The sequence below is a fragment of the Parasteatoda tepidariorum genome, chromosome 5, assembly GCF_982258835.1.
Source record: "Parasteatoda tepidariorum strain Cologne lab strain chromosome 5, Ptep-v5.0, whole genome shotgun sequence".
NCBI lineage: Eukaryota > Metazoa > Arthropoda > Arachnida > Araneae > Theridiidae > Parasteatoda > Parasteatoda tepidariorum.
The window spans coordinates 76,760,293-76,772,297 of NC_141759.1; the positions used below are offsets into that span (position 1 = coordinate 76,760,293).

Here is a 12,005-nt window from a genome sequence, read left to right on the forward strand (position 1 = left end):
CTGCTGGCTTCATAACTAGGCTATCGATAAATTAATAAATATAGTTTTGCATTAGTATCTTGAAAATAAAAAGTTCTCTTAAATTTAATTATCCTATAATATCAGTAGCGAGCAATCTGAGCATATAAAAAATATAGATACTCCCATGCAGCAGCCAAAACCAAAATAGAGCTGGTGTCATGGGGGATCTTTACATGCTGTTGAACAGCAAACAAATGATAAAGTATTTATATTTTAGCTTCTTACAGTAATTTTTATATTATTACTTAAAAGGTCTTTATAATTTTTTATATATATATATTACCAATTTAAGAATTATGGGAGGTAACTTTTGTGTAAGTAACTTGTTTGGTTATTTTTAAAATGCACAGAATTTAAATTTTTCTTTGAGAAAGAGCTCGAATTTCAGTTTTCTTTAGCTTAATCTTCAGTATAATAATTGAAATTTACAAAATTTTACTTTAAAAAAAAATTAAATTGAGTCATCGCTTTTTTAAACACAAATGCAATGAGTGGGGAAAATTTTAGAGTGACTGACTGCAAAATATTTTTTTAAATATATTTGGAAGGTATGACAAAAAATTATAATGCAATAACTTTATTTTTATAATGATATTTTACTTCTATGTGAACATCACAATGTATTTAGTAGCCAAAATATGTCTAAAAGGGCAGCTAAAACAATTTTATTTTTAAAACTATGTTCAATTACAACTTGTATATTCATTACACTGTGACAGAGTCACAATATAATGTGACTATGTTAGTTGAAATTACGTAATTTTATTGCTATGCACAAAATTCAAAAAGGAGTATTTGTATGATTGCATAATTTTATTTTTTTAAATATTATTTAAAAGTGTTAAATTAACGTTCACTGTTATTTTCTGAATATTTTGGTTCTTTCCTATAATTTTTCAAGTTTTGATTTTGTAACCATTTCCAGACATTCAAATTTTTTAGTATTTTTTTTTTTAAATTTCAATGTTATTCTCATATCAACTTTAATATTCAATTATAGTTGAATTTTAAATCAAAATTGTAATTGGTAGATATTTAAAAAGAGATAGTCTTCCTAAATTCAAGAACTGTGATTCTTTACTTTTCAGTTTTGAAAATCCACGTTTATACTTTTTGTTATAAAGGATTAAAAAGATATTGGAGACCCAAGAAAAAGTGGCTGTTAAGGCTTCTTTTTGTGAAAAATTATTTTTAATCATTAAAAAAGAATTCAAGTTCTTTTTTTTCCTATTAATTGGGTCCTTTCTTGCATATTCCAAGCTAAATATTGTTAGGCTATTAGGCCTATTTTTTCTCTCATTCCATTATGAAAATTGTTTATGAGATAAGGCTAAAGATTCATCAGTTAATGGCAGCTCCCGTTGGTCGAGATTAATGTTTCTCTGAGCATTACACTTACAGATTTGCAAATACTTCGCAGAAATTTTTTATTTCCTGCTATGGAGCAGAATGTGCCAATAATTAGGCAATGAAATAAGGTTGAATTAATTTGCCATTACTTTTACTTACTTTCCCTATTTTATTCCCTAAGGAATTATGTTTTAGTACTTAAAGCTTTGGATTTTTTTTTTTCCTATTCAAAGGTTGCATGTTCTGTTAATTATGTAAGGAATGTAAAGTTTAGTTGCTTAGTAGTAATTTGTGCTAATTGATTTTTTTAACCTTCGAATTGTTTAACGGTTTATAAAATTCTATCCTTTTTTTATTTCCAATTATAAATAATGCAATTGAATGCTAAGCATATTATATATTTCCACGATATAAATATATATAAAATTTGGCACTTATAGAATCTTTATATATTCAGACTTGAATAAAAAAGGAATATGGTGTAATTGAACACTGCATTTTTTGGGGGGCTTATGGCAGCTCTTGAGAGCCATTTCGGCAGAGTAGGAATGGAAAAATGTTAAGAGTATTTATACAACACACTCTTAAGTTTTGCACATTTTTATAATTGTTCTGTTTGTGAATATTGGAGCACTGCCATAAATCATTATGTTGCAATTAAACATATAGTTCATGCATTGTATCATTTGATGAAGCAATATTATTTTGAGTGAATGTTTTTTTTTAAAAAACAAAACAAAAAACATTTGTATTCTATCAAAACCACTTTGATCTAGTATTTATTTCACCATTTGCACATTATAATGAAATCGTTCCTATTTCAGTAGTTAATTGAAAGTGTAAAATAAAAATGAAAAATATTTAAATAGTCAGTTTCTGACTTCATGCTTATTGTATATATATGTTGTAGTGAATTACGTGATTTTTATGGCTGTTATATTCATAATTTCTTTGTATATTATGTAGTCTCAAAAGTAATGTCATTTGTATTCTTTGGGGTAAAAAATGTCTATTGTAAATATTCTGTTATGAAACAATGTTTGTGATTTATAAGATAGCTTGGACGTAGTGGAAAGTCTCTCTAAATAATTGATTCTGGATACTTTGTTATGGTTTCTATAAAAATGTTGTTCTAATTTGGCCATGCAAAACTCATTTACTATATTATATCATGGTTAAGTATAGAAAGCTTCTGTATGAAATGCTAAAACTGGTTCTCAAATTTTGCACTTTTTAAGTATAATTTATTGCCGGTAAAGTGTCTAAATGAGCCTTATTCCAAAAATCTTCGATATGAAGGACTTGGAACAATACAGTGAAATCACTTTTTTTTTTCAAAGGTGACATTTTTATTACTACCCAGAAAGTAATTTGAAGTTACTCAAAACATATTTTCAGCATAAAAGTTAGCAGATTGTCATATATAAGATTTTCTAAGTGAGTTCATCATTTCACAACACCTGATATTCAAATTTGGATTTTTATAGACGGCCAACACACTTGTATGTAATCACATGTAACATAAAATTTGCATGTATTCAATCAGTCCGCCATCATTGGTTTTTAATTGATCGTCTCAATTGAGGTCATTTAGAAAAATAATTCAGTGAGGCTAACATTTCGCAATGCACCTTAGGGACCATTTAAAATGTTTAATTGAATATTGTATCATTGATTTTTTTTTGTATTATGTAATGTGCAATGCGTGTATCACTAAATTTATCAGAACTGAAAAAAGTTTATAAAGATTTTTTGTAGCTGTTTGAAAACTCATAGATCTCATTTAAATTCATGTCATGCAGAAAATTTGAGATTAACTAAAGGCAAAAAAATGCTGATTCATTTATAAAGATAAATAAATAGTAATAAATGTCTTGTTGGCCAAAATTATTTAAAGAACGAGTGTAGCTTAGATCAGTGACACAAAATAGAGATGCTGCAAGATCAATGCTGTTGCAATAAGGGACAAGTATTTTTGAACACCCTATGATAAAAAATCAAGCAATAACTGCATAAAATTTTATAATCCTTAGCTTAAATATTTATAGAGATATTGGCAAACAAATTTTTTTTGTCTTAAGTTTCCTGCTATAACTTGAAATATTCCGAAGAAATAACAAAAAATTCATCAAGAATTGTGCTAGATATGACTATTTAAAGTAGTTCTTTTATACTGCACATGCAAAGAAAAAAGTTAAAAAATCTTTTTTATAATTGTGTAGTGTGTCGTATTTGGAAACTAATGGGAAAAAAAACCGGATTTGAATATCTTATAAATTTAAAGAGTTTTTGAACGTTTTAAAAGAAAGCTCATAATTAGAGGCTTTTCACAAATTTCATTTTGTAGAATTAAACTAATTTATTAAGAATGACACCAGCATTGTGGGGGATCATTCCCCCATAAAAGAACATTTTCTTTTCTCATACCGTCACAGGTGGAAGTCAGTCCAGGATGATTATTGTAAGCTTTATCATTTGTTAATATGGTATAAAATGAAATTTGAGAAAAAACTTTTTTTATAGAAGTACAAAAACTACGTAGAAAATTGCTTGAAACTCTTAAATTTTTAAAAAAATTTTCCGTGCATGCGCTGTACAGAAATACTTTAAATATCTTGCATAGTTTTTAACAAATTTTAAAACAATAATTTGTAATTAATTGCTCCCAAAATTTTGTTTCATTTTAATAAATATTTTTGAAGTTATAGCAAAAAAACGTAAGACAAAAAAATTAGCTTTTTATAAAAAATTTCATAAATGCATTAGCAAAATTTTATGCAGTCATTGCAAATAACAAGCTTACAGCTTGAATTTCTGGCATAGAGTGTTTTCGTAATTTATTGTCGGTCTCTGAAAGTTTTAAACTTTATTGCTAAGTATAAAAAAATTGCATTAACCTCTAAAGTTACAACATAATCTTCTAAGTATTTAAAAAATTGTGAAAACTGAAAGCTTCTCTTTTATATTGTAAGGTAATGCATAGAAAGAGATTAGGTGAGAATGGCAGATATGTAAAGGGTTAATTTTTATCATATAGAATGACTTAACTTTTTGCTATCTCACCTCCTCTATTCTAGTTGCAACTCTATTGATCCTGCAGTTATTTGTTCTATGTAGATGCACTGATGATGGTAGTCAGTAGAGAAATTTAAATCAATTATTAAGTGACCTCCAGCTATGGTGTTTCTACGAAATGAAAAGCTGTTTTTTAATGCAGCACACATAAACAATGTACATGAAAACTTGATTGCAATATCTTATTATTTAAACTGCTAAATTGAAATGTTATGATAGTATGAATAAAATGATTTTCCAAAGTAGTTGTATCCAGTTCATTACAATTGGTATGCATAGCTTCATGAGAGTGTCTTAATTATAAGAGCTAATTTTTTTTAACAATATTATGAGAGGTGCACATTTTAGATACATAAAACTATTTTCTGTTGAATCTTTATGAAAATGCTTTTATTTTCTCTCAAATACAATTTTATATTTAAGAAGCTTGTTATAAAAACTCTATAAATAATATTATTTACAGTTACACTTCTCATAAACACAATTACAAAATCTCTACAGTAAAAAAGTGCATTTTCTGTTGCCATTGTAGAAATATTGGCTTTTTAATATAGAAATTAATAAGGGATTTGTCATGACATGCATATCAAATCTGAAAGATATATAATAAAATTATGAGAGTAAAACTTGTCAAAAAAAAAAAGTAAAACTCATGATAAGTGATAACATAATAATACCTTATGAAAATTTTGAAAAAACCACATGGATATCAGCAACGAATGAAAAAGTTTATGGGAGAAAAAAAACAGGTGTATTGTCATGTCAGAAAATTACCAATAAATGCACATATTGAATTTTTTGTGTTGTAATAATAATGTATGAACAATAGGGATTTTAAAAAAAAAGGAACAATGAGAATTTCATAGCAATAATAGCAGATAAAACAATCGAAACATTGCATTGATTAACAAACGGTATCAACGCAAATTCAGTGCATCCAAAAAATAATTAGTTAAATGCGCAGTTCGAATTTTGTGTGTCATAATAATATCAAAAATTTTAAAAACCATGAGAAAAACAATTAAAATAACTGCAAAAAAAAAAAAAAATAGATCGAAAAAGGGGTTTAAGGTGGTATTGAGCATGTTGGAAAATGATTACTGAAATGCATAATTCCAAATTTTTATATCGTAATATCACATTAAAAATTAGTTTGATCCGATTGTTGTCAAATACAAAAAGATGGTAAATATATTACATTGATTTAATAATTCTGTTATTACGAAATCTTTTAAACATTTGCTATTTCATAAACATTTGCTATTCATGTAACTTAACGTGTTATTTTACTAAATCCCTTAATCAGAAAGCTTAAAGAGGTGTTTACAAATCAAATAAATAAATAATTCTAAAATAATTGTTACTTAAGCTAATCGTGGTTTTTTATCAGGAGGTGGTTTCATAGCTGTTCTCTGTACAGCAGAAGGTGGAGGTGCTATTGTGGCAACTGGTGCAGGGGGAGGTGGTGGAGGGAGAGGTGGAACAGTTGCGGGAGTTACCGTTGTTGAGGATGGTTCTGTTTTAACAACCACAGTAGTTGCAGTATTTGTAACAGTAGTTGTAGTGTTTGTAGCACTAGTTGCAGTAGTTGAAGCTGGTGGAGGTGTATCAACTTTTTCAGTCTTGATTTCAACTTTTACGTCAGTCTTGGCAGCGGCTGCAGCAGTCTCTTCTAAAAATTAAGTATGTTTAAAGTAAATCTTAAAACAACTTTTGATTTTACAACAAAAATTAAAATGAATATGACATGAATAACTTAAACCCTCAGTTCAATATTCATTTTTTCCCGTCGGCTATCCTTGATAAATAAATTTAAAAAATGCTTAGGTAGGTGTTTTTCATTAAAATTTAATTTTTTCAGAAGTATTGCAGAAATTAATAAAAATAGCTTAATCGTTTTTATTTCTTTTAGAAATTAAATGAAATTACATAGTTTTTTCAAGAATATGTATATTTTTTACCTGAATGTATGAAAAAATTTATTCGCGTAACTTGCATTCTTCTGTAAGCTTGTGTTGTTCATCTAGAGCAGTGGTTCCTGAACTTTTTTGTTTTGCAGACCCCTTGCCATGTTTTTCCGTTTTGGATAGACCCCCTGCTTTCCTGATATTGATTTTTTGTAAATTCATCAACTTCAAATGTATTTTTGATAGCTGGTATAGTGCTACTCACTGTGAAAGATTTAAATTTCTAACTGTAGTGTGAAAAAAACATATGTTAATTTTATACATTTATTAATTAAATTCAAACTAATTTAATTAATATCAGGGCTGATTGTGCTCCGGAAAAAATCCGGATTTCCGGATTTTTTGCTAACAGTGATCTGGAAGTTTCCGGAGATCGAAGGTTCAGACGTTTAAAAAAATCATTGATTACAAAAGTTTCTGGAAATCAAATTTTCATAGGTGGAACTTTAAAACACAGTTTATTTTATTTGTAAGGGAGTGCCAGATACTTTATAAGCTTATATTCAAGATTAATATTCATTTTTTTATCAGTAATTAGTTATTATAATCATAAACTCAAGAAAGAAAGACATATTTGTAAATTTCAATTACTTCTCCAGGTTGACATAGGTACTTGTAAATGGTATAGGTATGTGAAAAATTTTAAATATATTTTAAGTAAACTAAGAAATATTGAGTAAAAGGAAAAAACCTTGTTTAAACTTTTTTCCATTTAAACTTTTTTTTTTTACTCAAGAAATTTTCCGGAATTTTGACTTGGGCTCACAATCATCCGTGTAATATGAAATAGAATAAAATAATTCCACTTTAAAACCCGTACTCCGCTACTAATATGGTAATTGCGGAAATAAGTTTGTATACAAAACCATAAAAGTGTATGATCGGTCTGTTTATTACGTTTTCACGTAAAAACTATGCAGCAAATCTCTGTGATCTTGTGAGCAGATAAAGTTTGAAGTCTAGCTAGCTAAAGAGTTTACACAGGTTAGGCTACAATTTACGGCGGAAAAATACTTTTTTGTTACAAAATAAAACCTTACGCACAGAGAAATTAAAAATGTATGAGGGCAGAGGGAGAGTTGTAGGCAACTGCTAGTTTATAATAATTCAGTGTCATATCAAAAAATAATCCTAATAACTTAAAATTTTAATAAAACTTTTACTTCATAGCTACTTTTATAAATTATGTAGAATGTAGATAGATATATGTCTTTATATTATAAGGTAGTATAATGTAAGTAAATAGGTACTATCTGTGTATGTTGATTATTCCATTCAGGAAATGTCAAAATTAAAAGTCACGACCTGCTCATATCTGATCCACTATCGTTGACCCCAATTTTCATTTTATGGGCCCCCAATTTCTTTTTCACTTGACACGGATCCCTTGCAGGTTGTCGCCGATCCCTGGGGGTCAATATATACCACTTTCAGAATCACCGATCTAAAGGTTAATTTATAAGTATGCAATGAATGAATAAATTGTTGTAAAAATAACTCATTAATTTCTTTTTGTAGAGAGTTAAAAACACTTTATTGTTAGGATCACCACTTTACAAATACACTGTATTTATGTTTTGCAAAATGCATAACTGTATTTAATAAACTTTGTTTTTTGAAAAGCACTTAGATTTAATTAACCTTATATAAATAATTGGATAGGATAAACCAGAACTGATTAATTTCAATTTTTACATTTTGTCATTCTTTTTATCAGCTGTGAAATACGGTATAGCAAAATACCTAACTTGGCAGGTGTTTAGCAATACCGCAATTTTTAACTGTTGTACTAAAAATCGAACTAACCAACCAACAAACTTGTTAGTCTGTAGCTTGCAGATCGCATTCACTCAAACTTGAGATTGTCAAATAAAATTAAAGAAAAGATGCTTTCGCTGAGTTTACACTATGAGTATTTAACCACTTTAATGCTTTTTCAAAGTTTTTTTTCTTCCACTGACCTCTCAGCACAGCCCTGTAGCATCACTATAAGCTAACAATTAGTTCATCTTGTGAATATGAAGAGTTGAGACTCTATGTTTCCTACTTTAGTTTAAATTATTTATATTTTTGTTAATTTCTAATTATATCTCCTAGCAATGCTAATAATTACATTTACAGTTCTAAAGATATTTTTGTTTTATTTCAACTGCATTCATTTCGCAATTTTCTGCGCTTTATGCATGTCATCTTCTTGCATGCTCTAGCAATAGATTGGAAACTCTTTATATAGTTCTGTGATTGTACAACACTTAATAAGAAAATTATTAATGAAATATTGCAATCCTTTAACCCTTTCGCGCCTAATGGGACACATACGTTCCAAGCAAATTTCAAAAAAATCTTTTGGGACAGAAACACTTTTCTGTCTAATGGGAGACTTTCTCACCAGTCTTGCCAATGTTTTTCAAGGTATTTTCATTCACATAACATAGATGGCACTACCGTACATAATGCAATTCTTGCGTTTTTGAAGTGTTGTAGCAACTCATTCCATACGGTACGAACGTAAATAGTTTCGTTTTGGAAAATACCGCATATTTGCGATTAAATTTTGATTGATCTATAAATCTAAGGCCAGAGAAATTACTCACGAAGCTGATTACCTCTAATAAACAGATAAGTTGCAAAGTTTTACTTCCGTTTTTATTATTGGGACATATGTGTCCCTCTCGTCTTGAATAGAGGGAACACATGATCCCAACAGTCCTATGTGATCATTGGTTTTCTTCACAAAATTACTCATTGAAGACTACTGGGACACATATGTCCCAGTTTTCAGGACTGATGGGACATATATGACCCGGTCCTAAATCAGTGTTTAAAATCTTCCTAAAAATATAACATCTTAGTTTTAGCATTCTAGTGTGCCCTACTCATAGTTTAAGCCACCAAACATGTTCTGCTGTAAAAAAAAAAAAAAAAAAAAGACGTTGCAAAAGGGTTAAGTGTAATTAGATTCAATAATAATTATCTATAATAAATATACCACAAATAATAGATGAATTTTCATTTTGTATAAACTAATTTTTTAAACACATTTCTACTTTTTTGAATAACAAACATCTAATAAAATACTTAATTCAAACAAAAGTAAATTACAAGTGAATAAGACTTTTCTAAAACTGTATTGAAATAAACATATAATTATTCAGCAATTTCAATTTTCACTCAAGATGTAATTTGTGCAGTTTAAATAAAGATATACAGACCAGTAGTTTGTTTTTCTAATTGTGGTGGAGAGGTCATTTTAGGCGGAAACTTTTTAGCTAGTTCCATGAGAAGTACATCTACTCTGCGGCGTTGGAAGGCTGAACCGGTTTCTTCTTTTACTTTTGTCTTTTCTATGTATATAAAAAAAATATTAAAATAAATTTTTTGATTTAGCAAAAAGTAATATACACTGGTACAGATTAAGATCAACAATTAAAAAAAAAAGAAAACTTCTTTAATAAGAGAAATATTAAAAAAAAGTCAAAATTAATTATAAACAGCAATCATTATGCAATCAGCATTTAAATTAGAATGAAATAAAAGGAAAACAATTCATGATCATTTTATAGCAGTTATTCAGTCAAAATTTTTATAAAGTAAAAAAAATAGAATGACTTCAATATCTATATTATATAAAACGCTAATACGTACGTATGTATGTATCAATGAAACCAATGATATTTCTTTTCTCGCGCTGGCAACAGTTTTCATTTTTAATTGATTGGATTCGGCGCGCAAGAGCACGTAGTGAGTAACCAGATAACAATAACCAGAGTGAGCATTATCAGGTTGTTCAATTCAGATTCATGCACTAAAAACATGACTATATTTAATTTAAACTCAATTAGGAATTAATTAATTAATTGAAGTGAGAATGCTTTAAAAGGCCGTTGTTGAATTGATATTTTTCTACTGGGAGCTACCTTAACGTCTAAAAAACGTTTGTTTGTATTGAATGCATTGAATTTTTTTATATATTTCGCGTTTATTTATGCATTGAATTTTCACACTTTAAAATGCAGAATATTAGTGAAGCAATATTTGATAATTTATTTTGCTAATATGTTTCTTATTTAGCTAATGTTTTGATTTTTTCACCATGTACAATCTAAATAGCTAATATACTTTTTTAAAAGCCAATAAGAACATTGGTAGAATTCTTCTACATAAGTACAATACAATGTCTTTGATGATAAAATACTATGTCTTTGATGATAATATATTTCTTTGTGCTAGAACAATGTGTTCATTGGCGAGCGAGCGCAGCGAGCCATGGTTCACGGCGTGAACCACATAGGATTGCGTAGCAATTCTCGGGGGTTGGCGAGCGTTAGCGAGCAGGGGGCGGAGCCTCCTAGTTGTTAATATTACAGTAAGAAAAATTCATACTTAATACAATTCACACAAATGCTAGTCTTGAAACCAACTTTTTTTGTTGGTGGTGATTTTGTACAAATATTAACTATTTATTATGTTCATAAAAAATAGTTGGATGGATTTTCATTTTATTTAAATACTGTTTTCAATCTGATTTTCTTCTTAACTGTATACATAATTAAATTATCTTACAATTGTATCGCACAGACTTTCTTGCTTACATGTGAGTAAAAATTCCAGACTATGTTGTATAAAAAGAAAAGAAAAAGAAGACCAATCACAACCTTAAATAATCTAAAGTAAAATTATAGATTTAAAAAGGAAAGACACAAAAAAATTGCAGCTGAAAAATAAAATATTGGACAATTTAAAAAAAAAATTATATACAGTGTAAAGTCGCGTATCCGGAATCGGTGGGACTTCCAGAAGTCCGTATAATAGATTTTTCCGTATAATAGACCCCCAAGGTAAACAAAGCTTAAAATGATTTAATAAATGATCTGAATCTAAGAAGCAAAAAATAAATAAACATTATTTTTAAGGGGAATAATGTTTTACCATTAGAATATCTAATCAATCAAATATAAAATATTAGAAAAAAAATATTATTGCTGAAAATATGGAAAACGAAAAAAATTTAACAGTTATGAAAATATTAATCTGCCATTTTGAACTAGAACGATTCAAGCAGGAAGCGAAAATTTATGCCATTCTGGAACGAAGCTTAAAATGATCTAAATCTAAGAAGCAAAAAATAAATAAACATTATTTTTAAGGGGAATAATGTTTTAGCATTAGAATATCTAATCAATAGAATATGAAATATTAGAAGAAAAATATTATTGCTTAAAATATAGAAAACGAAAAAAAATTGCCATATGAAAATAATAATCCGCCATTTTTAACTAGAATAATTCAAGCAAGAAAGGGAAATTCCCGTCATTCATTAAGGTGGGTAGGTGGAGGAGAAAAATTCATTTCCTCCTTATTTGTGAAAGAAAATAAATGTAAAGAGGAGATCATTTGAGTTGAGGGTGGGGAAGTAACAAATTATTGTTTTCTCTCCAATCATTGGCTATCAATCAAGCATAAAGATGGGGCAGCTGATCGGGTTCTCTTTATTTTTTCTTCAATGACTGAAAGAATCTGCTAAAGAAAGAATGTTACCCCCTTTTCCCCCCCGCCTCCTAAATATTACATGGTATGGGGAAGAACGAATGT

The 12,005-nt window shown here is 28.4% G+C and overlaps 1 protein-coding gene across 4 annotated transcripts in view; it reads right to left on the minus strand.

The window, feature by feature from the left end:
• Positions 1–4,342: 4,342 nt before the first annotated feature.
• Positions 4,343–12,005, minus strand: part of LOC107441878 (mediator of RNA polymerase II transcription subunit 6) — a 28,877-nt gene continuing 21,214 nt past the window's right edge. For 2 of the 4 annotated variants that reach the window (XM_043048372.3, XM_043048371.3), the window contains exons 8-10: positions 9,626–9,757; positions 5,811–6,118; positions 4,343–4,557 (exon numbers count right to left, since the gene is read on the minus strand). In XM_043048372.3, coding sequence (XP_042904306.1) covers positions 5,811–6,118; positions 9,626–9,757 — 440 coding nt within the window. In that variant the 3' untranslated portion in view covers positions 4,343–4,557. Of the gene's footprint in view, positions 4,558–4,807; positions 5,039–5,677; positions 6,119–9,625; positions 9,758–12,005 lie in introns of those variants that run through there. The other 2 variants (XM_043048373.3, XM_087164323.1) reach the window with 2 other exon arrangements.